This window comes from Zingiber officinale, chromosome 7A (assembly GCF_018446385.1).
Source record: "Zingiber officinale cultivar Zhangliang chromosome 7A, Zo_v1.1, whole genome shotgun sequence".
Taxonomy (NCBI): Eukaryota; Viridiplantae; Streptophyta; class Magnoliopsida; order Zingiberales; family Zingiberaceae; genus Zingiber; species Zingiber officinale.
Genome location: NC_055998.1, coordinates 29,781,274 through 29,801,483, shown reverse-complemented (window position 1 = coordinate 29,801,483; position 20,210 = coordinate 29,781,274). Strand labels below are relative to the sequence as shown.

Below are 20,210 nucleotides of genomic sequence, written 5' to 3'. Positions count from 1 at the left end.
AGTAAAATTGATCGTACTCGATGCTGTTGAAGTTCGTATCCTCATGGTTGTTCCACCGCTACGAAAGGAAGGGGGGATGTAGAGGTGCTATAGAGTCGGCATTCTCTTGAAATTATAGGTGGTGGGGTAGTTGATCCTGTATTTCTCGAAACCAAACTTGCCCTTGGACACCTTTTCTCGATTGAAAAGTAGGGATTTCTCAAAAGAGGAATAAAGGAACTGACAATCTTACGCCACTAGACACTGAGATAACTTTATGGCTTGTGTCTGCCCCAGGGCGTAGCACAGACGATGGACACATGACATCTCTGGCATAATGTCCAGGGGTCGATACTTGGGAACTGATGACATGGGGTTTACCCCACCATGTGCCTAGCGCCTGTGTACCTGCATGTACCTCCCTCTATATCCGTGGGGTCGACATTAGGGGGGTCGTTAATGTAGCGGATCTACATTTTTTATGGCTTGTGTCTATAGATATTGAATCTCGTGTTGGGTGCTACAACCACGGTGTGAGGCTTTCTCAGCCTTAACCTGCCTTTCACAACCATGACCGCATCCACGACGACCCTCCATTATATCCTAATGAGGTCTGATACCAACTAACGCCGAATAAAATATGTATATTATTCTGAGGCATGAAGTTGCCAAGGAATTAACAAGAAAACAAATGAGAAGTAACAAAAAAGAAAGAAAGAAATAGCCTAAATTAGGCTTAAACCTATTATGAAATCAAGAGCTCAAAGAAAAAGAGACGTAGTCATAATGTGACTTAACCGAAATCAATTAATTTAATATTAAAATAGCTTATCCTAAACATCATCTAAGTATAGATTTATATACCTCTCAAAACATTAAAAAAATATAAATGAAAAAATAATTAAATAAACTTATTCCCTAAGATTTAGGATAAATTAACTAACAAGAATTAGTTTCCTAAGATTTAGGATAAAATTAAATATAATTAAGAAAAAAATAAACATAAACTTAATTAACGGATAACTAATTAAAAAAATCTAAAAGATGCAAATCTAAATATTTTGAATTCCCTCTGCACCGTAGCCTTATCGAAGAACATAAATTGATCATGGTGTTCGATGCTCCTATATCAATTAGTCAAATGCATATGAACTAATCTCATATCAATCTGAGGTTGTTTGATCTATCAACCGATTTTGTCCAAAACTGACTTTGATATAGAAGTAAATCAATTTGTTTGATTTTTATTATCAATCAATCGATTTACTCAAAACTTCATCATAAAGAGAAATCGATTCCGTTGGTGTTAAAAATCAATCGACTTATTTTTAAACAGAAATCCATTTGACTGAGAATAAAATTAAAAATGAATACTTAATTTGATAATTTTAAAATTAGCCTAAGTGATTTTTTGAATTTTGAAAACTTAGCTATGGAGTTAAGTAAAAAGCTGCCCTTATTTTGTTATTTTGATAAGGATATTCCATATTTAAAAAATTAATAAGAATTTTAGATAAAATTATCATAACAGGCTCAAAATTATTATTTAAGTTTTATCACAACTTTTTTAATAATGATCACGTAGTAATTCTAGTAAAAATATTATAAAGTGGAATAATTTTAATAAAAAATATTATAATTGAGGTCGTTTTGACTAAATCTAATACAACAATATTGAAATAACTATATTTTAAAATAATAAAAAGATAAAAACATCCCTTTTTAAAAAAAAACAATAAGATGTTATTTTTAAAGATGACAAAAATTTTACCCAACTCAATTTCTTGCTTGCTTCCTCTTCTCAAAATAAAACCATAAAAAACAATAACAACATTTTAATTTGCAACATAAACTTATATACTTGAGAATCTTTCAGTAGAAGATAAATTAATTAATATCCGTTTCAGATTAATTTTTATTTATTTGAGAAAGCTATTTCACCCAAATACGTTTAGACAGCTCTCGACAATGCCAGCTGTAAAATATTCTTACCAAGTTTTTTATCGCACATATTTTTCACTACATTTTATTCTATTTTATTTTTTTACTTTTGTTACAGCAAGAAGAATCTCTTGACAGCTAATATCCAAATCGGGTAACAAACAAGAATCTAGACCAGATTTCCAAGGCGAAGGGAATCATTTTAAAAAAATATTTTAGAGTTTACATTTTCGGAGACACCTTTATTCATTTTTATTATTAAAATAATAGTTAATTCTATTTTAGTCTATTTTATTTGTTATATTATAATTAAAATATTTATATTATGACATTTATAAATTATAATTAAATAATATTGAATAAGAATAGTTTTAAAAATAAAATTGAATTGAAACGGAATAAAATGTTATTTTACTGATAAATAAATATAAAAAGTTTCTGGCATTTCTAATACAAAAATATTCTTGTTTTTTTCATGTATCGTGCGCTGAGCATCCTCCCCAAGTGGCGGCTCCGAACATTAGTGCGCACGTGAACGAGGCTCGAGAACCGTACGATGGACTTTGGAAGATGAACGGATGAGATAGAGTCAGAATAAAGTAGTGGCGGGCGCTGGTAGATTCAGTATCTGGCACCCCTGTCTGCTGGAGAATCCTGTCACAAGATCGTGATTTAAGGCGATTCAATAAATAAAAAGCGAAAACGACAAGAGAAATGACTCAGATTCCCCCACCCACTACGCTGAAGCTTTCCCCACAATTTCGGGTCCATTTCCGACCGTCATATAGTAATTTCTCACCAATAATTTTTACATTTTTATATATATATTTTTTTCGAAGATACTCTGTGATTATCTCTCCAACTATTCCTCGTTTTTTTATACGAATTTATAATCTTTTTTCTCTAGTGAAATTTGTTACCGAATTGTTCGTCTGCTAGATCGGCCTCCTCCTTCGCATTGCCTTCTATAAATAGCCCGTCTCACACCTCCATCCTCAACCAGGAAGCAACGCGATAGGAAAGGGAGGGAGGAGATGGTGGGGGGCTGGGCGATCGCGGTGCACGGGGGAGCGGGGGTGGACCCTGCCCTACCGGTGGAGCGCCAGGAGGAGGCGCGCCGGGTGTTGGTCCGCTGCCTGACTGCCGGAGCGGCAGCGCTCCGGGCCGGTGCTTTGGCCCTGGACGTCGTGGAGATGGTGGTCCGGGAGCTGGAGACCGACCCCGTGTTCAACTCCGGCCGCGGGTCGGCGCTCACCAGGAAGGGCACCGTCGAGATGGAGGCCAGCATCATGGACGGACGGGGCCGCCGCTGCGGTGCCGTCTCCGGGATCTCCACCGTCAAGAACCCCGTCTCGCTCGCCCGCCTCGTCATGGAGCGCTCCCCCCACTCCTACCTCGCCTTCGACGGCGCCGAGGATTTCGCCCGCAAACAGGTCCTTCCCCTTCATCTCCCTCCTTCATTAGATTTCTAAACACCCACGAAAAGACGAAACTTTCGTCGTCAAAATGAAATCTGAATCTACCTTCCAGAACCACCCATTCAGTTTACACAGCTCAATCAAATATGCAAAAGATAAAAAAAAATATTAAGAAATCAGACTGTAAAAGTGGAACTTGTCTGTGTACAAATCGGATTTGAATTGAAAAATATCGCGAGAATCTATCCACTAAATGAGACCCTAAATTGAAGTTGCACAAAACTGCTACTTGTGAGTATACACTCTGTTTTCGTGCTGCAAATGATGACTGAGAAGAGACAGAACAGCCAGTCTGGGACTCTGTTTTCTGAACAAAATTCATGTCAAATTATTCTTCACTTTTAATTTTGTTCCTGTGCTTTCTGATTCAAAGTTGTTCTTGTTGTTGTACTGCAAGTGCAGGGAGTTGAAATGGTGGATAATAGCTATTTCATCACAGAAGAGAATTTGGGCATGCTGAAGCTGGCCAAGGCGGCCAACAGCATCATGGTCTCTGGTTAATTTTTGATTTCTTTTTGTTCTAAAATTAATTCCAGGAGCACAAGCTGAGATGACATGTTTGATGATATGCTCGAACATGCAGTTCGATTACAGGGTCCCTCTCACCGGCGCGGACACCTGCAGGGCAAGCGCCGGACTAGTGGCCGACGTCGGCGGCGAAATGCAGATGATGAACGGCCTCCCGATCAGCATCTACGCGCCGGAGACGGTGGGGTGCGTGGTGGTGGACAGCGCGGGGCGGTGCGCCGCCGCGACGTCCACCGGGGGGCTGATGAACAAGATGAACGGCCGCATCGGGGACTCGCCGCTGATCGGGTCGGGGACGTACGCGTGCGACGCGTGCGCCGTGTCGTGCACCGGCGAGGGGGAGGCGATCATCCGCAGCACGCTGGCGAGGGACGTGGCCGCGCTGATGGAGTACAAGGGGCTGGGCCTGCAGGAGGCGGTGGACTACGCGGTGAAGGAGAGGCTAGACGAGGGCAAGGCCGGCCTCATCGCCGTCGGCAGGAACGGAGAGGTGGCGATGGGATTCAACACGGTGGGGATGTTCAGGGGATGTGCGACGGAGGAAGGGTTGATGGAGGTCGCCATTTGGTAGTTCATTTTCAGTCACTATGAATCCTCTGTTTCCATCACCGTGGAAAACAATGGGAATTAATAATAAAAGAAAAACTTTTTTAAAATCAAAAACAAAAGAAAAGACTACTCACGCTAAAGTTCTTCCTTCAACCGTTTGACGGGAACTGATTCATGGTATTCTTCCACTCTGCTGGAATCTTTTGTTTTGTTTTCAACAAAATAAGGGTTATTTAATTTATCTACCAGATTCCTCTTGTTTTTGTTGAGATGTTTTCAGCTAAAGTTTCCTTGCAAAAGGGAAGTTCAAGTCGAGTTCGTCCATTGATTCCATCAGAGTTTTTAGGCACAACAAACTCTGGTCTTGCCAGCTGTGTTCTGAAAGATCGTTTCAAATTGGATTAAATAATTTTACTGTACTGAAAGATTGTCACCAACCAATAAAAAAACAAAATCGTGTCCATAAAATATCTCAATGAGTTACTTGTTGCAATTGCTAATTTCGACATAATTATTATTTAATTATGGCGCGGCCATTTTGGACCAAATATAGGGGACTACCATCTAAATCATAGCTATTCCACCTAGAAGATCGTTAGGGTTGTTAAGTCCAAATTGACAGACCGAGTTACACGAAGAACTTGGGTGACTGAAACCTACGATATCAAATTGGATTAAGGAGCCAGACAGCTGAGTTTAGTAAAGGGTTATATAAAACTCTAGCTACTTTGCATGTGAGATGACTATATAGGTTCGAAAATGGATAGGCTCTCTGTTCATCCACCAATTCAATAAAATGCATCATTTTATTATAGGGTTAACGGTAATTTATCGAAGTGTAGTTACATTTTCGAAATACTCAAAAAACATATTCAACTTTTATATTTTTCAAAATACATAGTTATTTTCGATGATACTCCTCTATTAATAGCTCCATCAGACTGTTAAACTTTCTATTCATTATATGCATAATTACTAATGTTAAACTTTCTACTCATTATGTGCTAAATTTTATACTGAATTCATGACAAAATATCTCAAATTTTGTTGCCAACTTCAAAAATTCATATATAGCTCTCTATCTAGACGGTGAAATTGATATTTACGAATATGATTACACTTGTTCATCCAAAAAAAGAATATGGCTACACTCAGGATTGTGAAATTGATATTTATGAACATGGTTACACTTGTTCATCCAAAAAAGAATATGGTTACACTCAGGATGATGTAAAAATATAATGAACTTAGTTTGAATTGCTTATGATGTGCCTATGATTATCAATAGATTTTGATCAAAATTCGTTGATACCCCTATAACATTTAGATCCTAAAAACTCTTTGGTGGTATTGGTCAATAAATATAATAGGGTTAGACTCTTTAATAAATTTATATCAAATTGTCTTAAGGTTATGAGCATTTTAAAATTTTATATCTCTCAATTTAGATTGTGAAATATAGGTCTAAGGGTATGATTGCACTTAAAAGACTCCTAAGAGTGTAATGATCCTAGTTTGAAAATAATTCTAAGATTCCTAAGGTCATAAGTGACTTTTTATTCCAAATTCACTAGTGGCTCAACAATGCCTAGAATTTTAAATCTTAATATGATCTCAGCTAAGAAAATCCTAGGAATCTTTGGTGGTGTTAGTAAGTAAATATAACCAGCTCTTTTAATGAGCTCGTGTCAAATTATTTTAAAGTTACGAAGATTTTAAAAATCCATAACTCTAAATCTAGGTTGTAAAATCCTTGTCTAAGAGTAAAGTTTACTCAGAAAACTCTCAAGAGTGTAATGGTCTTGATATTAAGTGATTCTGAAGTTCTTAAGTTTATCAACGCATTTTGACCGTACAATATCTAAAATTTTAAAAACTAACTAGGTTATCAATGTATTTTAAAATATCCTAAGAGTATAATAGTCTTGGTATGAAGTGATTTTGAGGTTTCTAAGATTATCAACACATTTTGACCATACATTATCTAAAATTTTAAAATAGAACTAGGGGAGTCCTAAGAATCCTTTAGTGGTGTTGGTGAATAAATATGACAGACTTAGATCTTTTAATAAGTTTGTGCCAAATTATTTTAAGGTGGTAAAATTTTAAAAAAATTCATAGCTCTCCATTAAGGATATAGAATCTATTTCTTAGAGGATAGTTATACGTTCATAGGAATGCAATCAGAGTTGGCCCTAGAGTGGTTAAGGTGGGGTCAGTGCATAGGGCCCCACCTGAGGTGGGCCCCCATATTTTAGTAATTTTTTAATACTTTTTCTTTGTTCTTTGAAAAAAATAAATCTAAAAAATCCTAATTATAAATTCTAAAATATTATAATTTTTTTTTGGAAAAGTAGTAAAAAAGCACGCACGGAAGCATGGATTAGAACTTTTCTTCCTCTTTCACCGGCCTTTTCCTACTTCTATCTTCCTAACTCCAAATCTTCCATAACCCACTTTTGATCACCCTTCAACTATTCACCCATGCCGACAACCATCGCCACCACCTTTTCTGTTACCACATTGTGATTTCCAGTGTCGTCGTCATCACATCGTTGCATCGCCACTGTCGCGCTATTGCCCACCGATGCTATACAATAGTGCATGCACTTCAACCCTTCGATTTAGGTGGATTTTTTTTCTTGATCCCTATTGATTTACCTTCGTGCATTATTAAATGAAAAATGATGTAACTTACTCAATTAGTTTGCTTGGTCCTAAAATTCCTACCTCAATAACTATTTAAGTTTCTCCTTTGCTCTAAATATCACTAATACGGTATATTGCAAGCGGACTTAGAGGTGATGTGACAGTCAAAGTTAAAGTGAGGTGGTGGTCAAAATCAGGGTGAGGTGATAATTAGAGTCAGATTATATGTAGCTAAATGAGTTATTCTCACCAAGGTTCATCTCCTCACTCCTCAACACTATGACCCTCAGCATAAAGCTAGTCGGCCCAGGAGTTGGTCGGGCTTAAGGGGCTTACTGCTCCACTTCTCAATATCAAGGCACCTAGCATATAGTTGAATGACCCTAGAGCAGATCAGATTTATGGGACCCAATTTCCTATTCTTTGAGCACAAGTCTCTCAGCCTAAGGTTGGTTGGCCCCGGGGCCAGTTGGACTTAGGGGGCTCATCGCTCAACTCTTTAGTGTCCAGATATACAAAATAAATCCGATCAGCCATAACACTCTTCCAATAGACGAAATCTTCGCCAGAAAATAGTGGTGGGTGTGTGGTGCTGTAACCTTCTTGGTAGACCATTGATAGAGAATCTCATATAGACAACAATAATGAAACTTGTTCCAAGACTTAGTATGGATTAGTAGTGCGGTAGGAGAATAAGGTGAAAAATCGACTCGAGTGGTGTTGCACCAATTTTGAGAAAAAAAATTGACAAATAGACAAATTTGTCAAGAGAGATTATTAAACCAACCCTAACTTATGGCAAACTTTTGAAAATGAAAAAAAAGTACATAAGAATTTATTTTTACAAAAAATGGACGAAAAAGTAATGAAAAAGAATGCTTGAATGGTAGTTGCACTGATTCAAAGCGGCACAACTTTAATACTAATTGTAGGATCAAGACAGGCTAGAGGGGAGTGAATAATACTCATGACTTTTACATTCATTTTTTGGAAAACAAAGTAAACACAGTAGAATAGTATGAAACAAAGAACAAGGCACCAAGGATTTATTTGGTTCAGAGCCTATGACGACTCCTACTTCAAAATCCGTGATCGTTGATTACTTTCGTTGGGGAACTACTATAGTATCAAAAAATCTTACAAGTTTAGATTACAAATTTGAAGCATACAAGTATTGCATAAAAATAAACTTGTTACCGACGACTTGGAGAAATTGATCTTTGGGCGTGATCATCGTCAAAACAACGTTTGGGCGTTGTTGAATTATTTTCGGAGAGCACGCAGGAGCTGAAGTTGTCTAAATGATTGATCTTGGAATTGTTGGTCGAACCCTTTCTTATAGCCGAGTTGAAGCTGATCTAGATCCACTCATCTCGGAATCACTGTTTGACTCGACGTTGATCGGTCGACTGATCCTGCTTGAATCTACCCAACTTTTGTTTAAATGTTGTTGCTTGGATAAGAGTCTTTGTTTGGTCAACTGATCCCACCATTCGATTGATCGATTAGTCGATGATCCTTGGCTTATCTGATCCAATTGACCATGTCCGATCAGCCCACTGCTTATCCACTATTCGGTCGACTGAACCCGACATTCGATCGACCGATCCCTTAGTTGAATCTTGGTCGTGAACTGATCTAATCTCTAGGGTTCGGTTGGCCGATTTGGACGTTCGGTCGACTGAACGAGATAAAAACCTTAACATGTAAAATGTTAGTTTCTTGCAAAATAGAGTTAGAATAATAGACAGTTAAGATATTTTGATAGTCTCTAGACTGTCCGGTCTTAACTTTAAGTTTTGCTGAAACTCTAGGTTGGACCAACGCCTATTGTTCCCTCTTCAGGGAACGCGTCCTCACCTACTCCTCTTAGAAGAGTTTACCTTTTGCTAGACCGGTCCTCTAAACCATCTGGACATTTGATCAGCGTCTGAGATTTCAACACTTCATGCTGGACGTTCGCTCCATGAGCCGTCTAATCTTTCACTTGGTGTTCGCAACCCCCAGGATTTTCACCTAGAGTCTTTGACTCTAGAATTTCGCCCAAAGTTCTCAACCCACCAAGACTTTGCCTAGTTCCCCTGATCAGGACTTCATTACCCAGTCCCCCCTGACCAGGACTTCATTGCCTAATTACAACTAGCAATTTCCATCTGCCTAGCCTCAACTAGGACTTTTCTTTTGCTTAAGATCACAAGATAGCTTAACTTTGAACCCCTTTTCAATAATTAAAATACAGGTTTGATCGTCTGGTGCTCCCTGCACCAACAGATATAATCAAAATCGAAGTCAATTTTGCTCGGAAGATGCAATGGATGGTGGTTAACACCACCCTGGAAGCACCGGCCACCCTAGTTTATGAAGAAAAGGAGGAGGTTCAAATTCGACCAGGTCGACCGAAAGCTACCACTCAAGTAGCCGTTGACCTACCGCTAGAACTTAAAGAAGAGCTTGTTGTGTGTTTAGCACGTAACAATGATATTTTTGCTTGGGAGCCCAAGGAGATCAAGAGTGTCTCTTCCATGGTCATGGAGCATGTACTTCATGTCTTCCCTAAATCCTGGCCAGTCAAATAAAGGAAGAGGGATTTCAGGGTAGATCAGAATAAGATCATCCGTGCAAAAGTAGACAAGCTATTGGTGGTCTGCTACATCTGAGAGATATAGTTTCCAAGCTGGTTAGCCAACGTGGTTCTGGTGTCCAAGCCAAAAAATAAATGGAGGGTTAGCATCGACTTTCGAGATCTCAACAAAGCATGCCTCAAGGATTACTGCCACTTGTCGAGAATTGATCAGGTAGTAGATTTCACTTCTGCTATGATTTAATTTGCATTATGGACACTTATCAGGGGTACCATTAAGTACCGCTCACGAAAGACAACCAAGAAAAGGACAACTTTATAGTCGCCGAGGGCACTTATTACTATAATATTATGTCGTTCGAACTAAAGAATGCAGGTGCTACTTACCAACGACTTATTAACAAAGTGTTTTGAAAGCAGATAGGGCGGAATATGGAAGTTTATGTGGAGGACATCCTTATCAAGTCCCTCTGGGCGACCGACTTGTGTGTTGATGTGGAAGAAACTTGCCGGACTTTGACGCAGTACGGATTAAAACTTAAACCCAGCAAATATTAAGTTGAAGCAAAAAATGGACAGTTCCTGGGATACATTATTGTCAAGCGGAGAATAAAAGCCAACCCGAGCAAAGTGCAAGCCCTCTAAGACATGACTCCTGGGTGCAATTTGAAGGAGGTGCAAAGACTGACTGGCTGAATTGTAGTCCTGTCTTGCTTTGTCTTCCAATCGGTTGATCGAAGTTTACTTTTTTTCAAGATCCTCTGCCGGGTGACCAAGTTCCAGTGGATGTTGACTGCGACAAAACTTTTGAGGAGTTAAAGAATTACTTATCCACCCTGCCTATACTTGCCAAGCCAGTGGTGGGCAAACATTTGTAGGTGTATTTGTCAGCCAATGAGCATGCAGTTGGGTTAGTATTGGTGAGGTAGGAGGGGAAAGATCAATAGCTTGTAGACTTTTTAAGTCATTTATTAAAAGGAGCCGAGTGTTGTTACACCACACTCAAGAAGTTAGAGTATGGATTGGTCTTAGTTGCTCAGAGGTTGCATCCTTATTTCCTTTCTCACTCGATTGTGGTACTTACTAATAGCACTTTAGGCCAAGTACTTATCAACCTTGAAACCTCTGGGAGGTTGATTAAGTGGACCACGGAGCTCAGTGAGTATGATATACAATATCAACCCTGAGTGATCATCAAAGTCCAGACTTTAGCTGATTTCATAACGGAAGTGCAAAACCCTGAACCTGAGGAGACTTGGAAGATATATGTGGATGGATCGTCCACCCGGTAGGATAGCGGAATAGGCATTATTATGATATTACATAGGGAAGATAAAATGGGGCTATCAACAATGAAGCATCGTATGAAGCACTGATAGCTGGCCTGCAAGCTGCGAGACACGTAGGGGTTGCTTGGATTTTAATTTATTCAGATTCTCAGTTGGTCGCCCAACAATTATAAGGAAATTTTAAAATCAATAATGAGTAGCTTAAACTTAATGCGGAGGTATTTGAAAAGCTTAAAGTCGGATTCCAAGAAGTAATCATTCAAAAGGTTCCTCAGACAGAAAATCAGATAACAGATGACTTGGCCAAATTAGCTTCCGCCATAGTTCCATGAACTTTGGATAAGCCTGTCGAGTAGACATTATTAGTGGCTTGAATTGAACGGCAGACCGACCTTGAATTACAGAGTGATTGGAGGATATCTATCATTTTATTTTTGCAGCAAGGTGTTTTACCAAAAGATGGAGAACAAGCACACCTGATCAAGAAAAGAGTTGGTCGATTCACTATGATCAGGGGCCATCTTTACAAATGAGCTTTCTTGTGCCCTTTACTTAAGTGTATCAGACCAGATGACGTGTAATACATCTTACACGAGGTACATTATGGTTCTTGTGGAAGCCATGCTGGCAGTCGGTCCTATTGGAGCAATCCCAATGGTCCGCGGGACCATGTGTTTTGGTGTTTAGGCAAAGGGTTTAAGTTAAGTTTACCCTTGTTATTTGATATGTGTATGTGAGTGTGCAGGATTGCAGGATACACATGAGACTCAGGTTGACGGCTTCGGGTCCGGTGAAGGATGGAGCATCCGAGGGACCGTGGACAAGGCAGCAAGGACAATGGTCGCGGGAAGCGACTTCGAGGCATACGCGAAGGATGACATTGGGGACGAGTCGCGGGCTTGGATGCATCCGAGGGACGAGAGCCAAAGGAAGTAGGCTTTAAGGCAAGAGGTCAAGGCTGTAAAGAAGAGTCAAGTGAGTCGTGAGGGTACGAGTGCATGAGAGATTGTACTCAGGGAAATATCCTGTGGGGGTACTGTAGCAGTCAACGGGGCACTGTAGTAGGCAACGGGCACTGCAGCAATTACTGTAGCAGTCGACTGATGCACTGTAGCAGTCGACTGGTGTACTATAGCTCGACTGGTAGAGAGCTGTTGGGCTGGCACCAGTCGACTGGTGCAAGGACCAGTCGACTGGTAACGGGCAAATAAGCTTTCTGATTTCCTCCAAGCTCTATAAGAAGGAGCTTGGGATGGCCGGCCAAGGTGACGAAATTAGACTTGGTTAAAGCCTAATTAGTAGTCACTAAGTGCTCAAGGTTTCCCTTGTGTCCAAGTGCTTTTGGTGAGTGTTGTGGTGAGGTTTCTCCACCCACAAGGAGGTTTGAGCTAGCCGGAGTTTCCGGGGACTAATCCACCAATGGATTGAGGGATCGTCCACCTTATGGACACGCCATGTAGTAGGAGCAAGTTATCTCCGAACCACGTAAACGAACGTGTTAGCGGTTTGTATTTACATTCTTGTATTTGGTGTTTAGCTTTCTATTTGTGTTCGTTTGTATTCCGCTGTGCTAGCATAGTAGGAAGCAAGTAATTGGGGGTGCTGTCCATTCAACCCCCCTTCTAGCCGGCCGCAAGATTCTCCAACAAGTGATATCAGAGCGAGGACGCTCTCCATTGGACTAACCGCCAAGGAAGCAAAGATGACTGGCTTAATTGAACCGCCAAAGCTTGAAGGTAGAGGTTTATGGGACATCAAATATTGGATGATGAAGATGGAGGTCTTCTTCAACACGGATTGGGACACCATGATGGTGGTCAAAGAGCCATTTGAAGTCCCGAAGGACAAGAAAGGGAAGAAGCTCCGACCACGACATTGGACGGAGGAGCAAACCTCTCAGTCAAAGGCAAACGACAAGGTAATATCTATATTAATTGATATTTTACCTAATGACGTAATGATCCTTGTAGGTAAATACGAGAATGCTCACGATTTGTGGAGCAAGATAAAGAAGGCTCAATGGGAAGAACCTATGCCTACACAAGAAGAAAAAAAATCCGGAGAAACGGATGAAGAAGCTCAAGTAGAGGAGGAGCAACCGGAAGGTGAAGAACACTCAACTTCCGAGGAGAAAGAGGAGAAGGATGAAGAAATGTCATCCACTAGTGTGGATGAGGAGATATCCTCAAAGGTTGAAGAACAATCCAAGACAAGTGAAGAAGAAGAAGAAGTTTTGGAAATCAACCTAGCAAGCACCTCCACCGAAGTGAAGTCAAAAGACCATATAATATGCTTCGGGTGCAATGAGAAGGGACACTACAAGAATAGATGTCTTATGGGTAAGAAGAAGCTAAATCCTAAACCCAATCAAGTTATTTTAAATTCTAATGTGGGTTGTAGGAATGAAGAAGTCCAAAAGAAGAAGATGTGCATCATATGTTTCACGTGTGGAGAGAAGGGTCACTACCACACCAAATGCCCTAAAAAGGGGGAAATCAAGAAGCTTGCGCAATTGAAGAAATGGGAGAAAGAGAAGAAGAAGAAAAGCTTAAGTCAAGGGGGAGCTCCAAAGGTAAAGGGTAAGGTAAACCCTAGTTTAAATTTGAAGTCAAATTTAAATTCCTCTATGCATGCTAGGAATAATTCTCATTATTTACCCATGCAAAATTTTGGATTTAAATATCATGATAGGAATAGGGTAAATATTGATCATATCCCTAGGAGACCTATGCATGATAGACCTAGGAAAGTTAAATTCTCATTACCTAAGGAGAAAAAGGTAATAGAGAACCAAGGCATTAATCCCAAGAAAGGGAGACATATGCCTAGGAAGGGTAGGTCTAGGAATGCCCAAGATGGACAAATTAACTCTAGGATTAGGAACCTAGAGAAGGAGAATCAAGCTTTAAGGGGAAAACTTGATAAGTTAGAACAATTCCTTAAGAGATTCAATGTTGGATCTAAGGAATTAAGTATGATGTTGGGTAGTCAAAGACCCAACAATGATAGATCGGGCTTGGGATACTGATCTAGTCCCTCCAAGGCCAAAAGGAGACCATGTGCTAGGGTGGCACATGATAAGGGCAAGGGAGAGTCATCTAAAGCCAATGAGAAGAAATATGCTAGGGTTGCATATGATTATGGCAAGGATGATGTGTCCAAGGTGCACCACTGTGGTTTAGCCATAATGGAGAAAGCATCTAAGAAGATGGCTAAGGTTAAGAGCTCTAGGGGGAGCTCAAAGAGTCAAATTGGGACCCATGACCAATGGATCTCAGGTGGGTACTACTTGGGAGTCTATAGGAGCCATGGAGTGTGCCAAAAGGTCTGGAGATGGATTTGAGTCTCAAACCTGGAGATTTGTCACACATGGTTTATGTTTCATGCAAGAAATATGACATTTGGGGGTCATATAGTATGATAATTGATTTTGGATGTATATATGCCATATAAACCAATGCTAGAGATGTATTGTGGGTTGGTATGGGCAAATACATCAAAAGGAAGCCAAAACTAGGACTTTAGGTCAAGGTTCAATTGAACCATTTAGTTAATTTTGGATTTTGTGTCAATCTTGGGATTGGTGATAGATACATTTTATAATATATTTTTCCTAAGTAGACAAGGGTACAATAGACCTCTCCACAAAATTTGGGAATTTTTGGAGGTCTAGGGAATTACTGGTGCATTTATGAAGTTGGCCTGAAAAGGTTGATTTTTTCAGAAATAGGGTATCAGTGGACTGGTACAGATACCAGTCGACTGGTACAGATACCAGTCGACTGGTAATAATATTTTTGAGCACAGAATGTCTTTGTAAGCTCATTTTTATGAGGGCAGTCGACTGGTGCCGAGACCAGTCGACTGGTAATAGTAGATTTCAACCACAGAATGCTTCTATAAGGTTCTGTCGAAGGGGGCAGTCGACTGGCACTCAGTGGCAGTCGACTGATACCAGCCTGATATTGTTTTTCAGTGCTGTTCTTGACCGTGTCAACTCATTTAAATGTATGGGATCCATGGGGGATAAATACATGAGTTTGGGTCAGTTTGGATGATAAGTTTTCAACAATTGGGATATTGTTGGAGAGCTTTTTGGATATTAGGCAAAGGGGGAGAAGTAACGTTTAGTTAGGAAAACCTTAAGTGCCTTTGCGTAGGGGGAGAGCCTTGTGATTGGTTCTTAAATATCCCTGTGGTAAAATCCTAGCTCATTGGGGAGCTTAGGTGTAGAGGGAGCCTTGTGATAGGTTCCAATGCTTGTTGCATTTTGATTCGTCGGTTGCCAAGTGTGTAGCCTTGGCAACGTAAGTCCATTCGGCGGAGTAAGTCCAAGTGTGTAGCCTTGCCATCGTAAGTCTATTGTATTAGCATGTTTATTTGCTATTTGTTTTCCCTAACTTAAACGTATTGCCAAACATCAAAAAGGGGGAGATTGTTAGAGCAATCCAAATGGTCCGCGGGACCATGTGTTTTGGTGTTTGGGCAAAGGGTTTAAGTTATGTTTACCCTTGTTATTTGATATGTATATGTGAGTGTGCAGGATTGCAGGATTGCAGGATACACATGTGACTCAGGTTGACGGCTTCGGGTTCGGTGAAGGATGGAGCATCCGAGGGACCGTGGACAAGGCAGCAAGGACAATGGCCGAGGGAAGCGACTTCGAGGCATACGCGAAGGATGGCATTGGAGACCAGCCGCGGGCTTGGATGCATCCGAGGGACGAGAGCCAAAGGAAGTAGGCTTTAAGGCAAGAGGTCAAGGCTGTAAAGAAGAGTCAAGTGAGTCGTGAGGGTCCGAGTGCATGAGAGATTGTACTCGAGGAAAAATCTCATGGGGGGTACTGTAGCAGTCAACGGGGGCACTGTAGCAGTTACTGTAGCAGTCGACTGATGCACTGTAGCAGTCGACTGGTGCATTGTAGCTCGACTAGCAGAGAGTCGTTGGGCTGGCACCAGTCGACTGGTGCAAGGACCAGTCGATTGGTAACGGGCAAATCAACTTTCTGATTTCCTCCAAGCTCTATAAGAACGAGCTTGGGATGACCGACCAAGGTGACGAAATTAGACATGGTTAAAGCCTAATTAGTAGTCACTAAGTGCTCAAGGTTTCCCTTGTGTCCAAGTGCTTTTGGTGAGTGTTGTGGTGAGGTTTCTCCACCCACAAGGAGGTTTGAGCTAGCCGGAGTTTCCGGGGACTAATCCACCGACGGATTGAGGGATCGTCCACCTTATGGACACGCCGTGGAGTAGGAGCAAGTTATCTCCGAACCACGTAAACAAACGTGTTAGCGGTTTGCATTTCCATTCTTGTATTTGGTGTTTAGCTTTCTATTTGTGTTCGTTTGTATTCCGCTGCGCTAACATCATAGGAAGCAAGTAATTGGGGGCGCCGTCCATTCAACCCCCCTTATAGCCGGTCGTAAGATCCTCCAACAGGTCCCTCGCTCGAAAAATTTTACTGGCCGAGTATTTTTGGCCTACTCTACAGGCCGATGCAACTCAAATAATGAGAACTTGTTTATCTTGTCAAAAGCACCAGAATATTCCACACCACCCCACATTATTGTTAAAAACTTCCATTGTCTCCTGCCCATTTGACCAATGGGATATGGATAAAGTGGGGTCTTTGCCCGTAGCATCCACCCAAAAAATATTCTTGCTAGTTACAACCAATTATTTCTCAAAATGGGTGAATGTAGAGTCATTGGCCAAGATAACCTAGCAAATGATTATCAAATTGTTATGGTAGAACATCATTTGCAGGTTTAGAATTCCACATAAATTAGTTTCAGATAATGACAGATAATTCCAGGGTAGGAAAATCTGAGAGTGGTGTTCAACCTACGGTATTACGTATGCCTTCACATCTATGGCTTACCATCATAGCAACGACCAAGCAGAAGTAACAAACAGAGAAATTTTCAGAAAGCTCAAGTCCAAGTTAGACCATATTGGAGGAAGTTACATTGACGAGTTACCCAGTGTATTATGGGCATATTGAACAACCCCTCAAGAAGTGATAGGTATAACTCCTTTTCATCTGATTTATGGTGGTGAAGCACTGGTCCTAGTTGAGATTGGCTTAGAGTTCAATCGGAGGCAATTGTACGACGAGGCCAATGTCGACCGGCACCTTATGGAGCTTGATCTGATAGAAGAAGTCAAAGACAAGGCAGCTGCTCAACTAATGGCATACCGCCAAATGATGAGGCAAAATTATAATAGAAGGGGTATCCTCAGGTTTTTTCAGGTTGGCAATCTAGTTTGAAAGAGGATTAAATGGTCGGAGATGTCAATAAGTTGGACCCACAGTGGGGAGGACCCCATAAAGTGGTGCAAAAGCTCGCCTCTAGATCATAGTACCTTAAAGATGCAGAGGGGAGAAGATTGGAGCGACCCTGGAGCGCAAATCATCTATAGCATTGTAGGGCTTGAATAGTATGCTTGCAATTTGCTCATGTATTACGTTAAATTTTTACTCTTAATGAGAATACAAGCACGTTCATATGATAAATCCTGTAAAGTTCCAAGTGCCCAAGTTACAAATCAGGTTATAAGTGAGTATGCTCTTGCGTCTATAAATTCTAAGCCCCTGAGTCTCGGATCAGGTTAGTCCCAGACTCCTGAGTTATAAGCCGGGATATAAATGAGCATGCCCTCACACCTACAAATTCTAAGCCCCCCCAAGTCTCCGATCGGGTTAGTCCTAGACTCCCGAGCCATTGGCCGGTTATAAGTGAGCATATTCTCGCACCTACAAATTCTAAGCTCCTAAGTCTTTGATCGGGTTAATCCCAGACTCTCAAGCCATTGGTCGGGTTATAATTAAGCATGTTCTCACGCCTATAAATTCTAAGCCCCGAGAGTCTAATCGGGTTAATCCCAAACTCCCAAGCCACTGGCTAGGTTATAAGCGAGCATGCTCTCTCACCTTAAGTTCCTAACTCCTGATCCTCTGGGTGGGTTATAAGCGAGCATGCTCTCGCACCTCAAGTCCCAGACTGCCAATCCTTCGGATGGGTTATAAGCAAGCAAGTTCTCACGCCTAAAGTTCCAAACTCCCGAGCTACCGGCCGGGCTATAAGCGACTAGACTGGTTGTTCCGCTCGATATCATTATCTCATTCGGTTCATTATTTAGTCTGGCAATCAATGATTAATTAACGATGAAAAATACTGGCCTGGTCATTCCGCTCGGTATCATCTCGTCTAGTTTAATATGCAGCCCATTTATTATGCGTATTGATAAATATTTCATTAAGAAGTCACATGAAATTTATCTTACAAGAAAGATGGGTAGTTATGAAGATATGCAAGAAAATAGGTACAATTTAATAACAATGTTTAATGCATTTCTTGAAGTTGAATTTATGTTCTGTTCAACAATTACACATTATGAAAACATAACATCAAAAATACTAGTCAAATTTACTTAAGAGGCCTTTCACGAGCTCTTTGAGTAGTCGATGACGGTCTATAGATTGCTGAGGAGGTTCTATTGATAAATAGCTGTCCTCCCATAACTGTTGGACAACTCCTCCAGTTGCATGGGAGAGCTATTGGATAACTCCTCCAGTTGCATGGGAGAGCTATTGGACAACTCCTCCAGCTACATGGGAGAACGTTCTTAACATGCGCTTGACCAATTGTTTATTGAATTCATCGGAGTCAAGATAACCCTCTGTTTGACCTCAAAACGCTCATCCTCTTGGCCTTGCACACTCCTAGGTTAGCCTTTGTAGAGTTTAACTCAGCTTGTAATGACTCAAATCGGGCTACTTGCGTGTCCAATTTCTCCTATTGTTCCTATATAACCAAGTCCTTAGAGGATAATTCCTTGATTTGGCCAGGAGAGCTGAGCGAGGGAGAAAATCTTAGCTCTTCTAGCAGAGTAGTTTCTGAGTCAGACCTGAAATGACCTTAGCCCTCCTAGCCCTTTCTGTTCGGAGTTGGGATTCACTAGTTTATAGCGAGATTTCCAATTTTTGCTTGTTCACTCATTGAGAATCCACCAATTGTTAAAATTCTTGTAAGGTTTGTCCCATATTGAAAAGAAACCTAGACTGAACCCTTACCTCGTCTTGCAAGTTAGTCGTCTCGGTACTTGGAACGGACTTGACAGCTTCTAACCCCTCTACCCGTTCTCTTAGGATTTTGTTAGCCCGCTCCAAGTCCACCACTAATTGGCTTAAATGCATCTCGGAAGGATAAAACTAAAAAAGGATAACAATGAGATCTTAATTTATAAGGTGAGCCAAGTTAGGAGCTTACTGTAATAACATTTTGGGCTTGTTCATCTACGTACGTCGATACCATAGCCCCTTTCAATTGTCCATGTGCTCTCACCCAAGACTCAGCTAGTGGGCCGGTTAGCTTCAGTGTCCCATAGGAGGATGAGGCAGTGGTTCCCAATCCTTATTGAGAGGGCAAGCCATAGGATTGTTTGAAATGTTGATGGGGGCCAGCCGAAGAGTTAGACCTTGAAGGAAGATCGGCAAAAACCCTTAGTGACTCTGAACAAGCCGATAGGGAGGGAGCTGCTATTACCTCAACTGACTCAAGATTCCACGCGACTGCAGGGCGCAGAGGTGTAGAACCGGTTGACCTAGTAATAGATGTTTGCTTCAGACTCCTAAGGTGATAGAAGGAATCCCTAGAGCCTGTGGTGACGCTGGCCAAGCAAGCAAAGGTTCTGGTACTGTCTCGACCGACCGAGCATCCTGGATGATAGCATGAGACACAAGTGTAATACTAGCCGACCTCATAATAGCAAGTCTAGAGCGAGACCAACGATGTTTTGGGGGCCTGGGTTCTTTTCCTCGAGCAAAAAGAACCTCGGTCATACCATGTGAGTCTGCTTAGCTGATGGTTGCTCGGATAGATTCAAATTTAAAGTCTCTGATTAGGGCCATTTGCACTTGAGTGTGAGGGGAGTATTGATAACCATGATTTCATTGCATTATTTTGATTCATATATGCATGTTTTGATGTTGATTTTATAGGTTTAAATCATGGTTATATCATATTTTGTGCATTGTATCTATTTTGGACTTAATTATAAATTATTGTATTTTTGTATTATTTGATGCTAATATTTGATTCTTATTTTGTAGGCATCAAAGGATCTTGGATTTCGAACTATTTGGACCGAAATTGGGCTCGAATCGGAGTTCAAACGAGAAGATCAAGCTTTAAAGCATTATGGGCCGTTTATC

The 20,210-nt window shown here is 40.9% G+C and overlaps 1 protein-coding gene across 1 annotated transcript; it reads left to right on the top strand.

Moving 5' to 3' along the window:
- The first annotated feature begins 2,900 nt into the window (after positions 1 to 2,900).
- On the top strand, positions 2,901 to 4,599 carry LOC122001263 (probable isoaspartyl peptidase/L-asparaginase 2). The gene is made up of 3 exons (XM_042555919.1): positions 2,901 to 3,353; positions 3,801 to 3,887; positions 3,982 to 4,599. Exons 1-3 carry the CDS (start codon positions 2,955 to 2,957, stop codon positions 4,495 to 4,497), a joined length of 1,002 nt encoding a protein of 333 aa, XP_042411853.1. The 5' UTR covers positions 2,901 to 2,954; the 3' UTR covers positions 4,498 to 4,599.
- Positions 4,600 to 20,210: the final 15,611 nt, after the last annotated feature.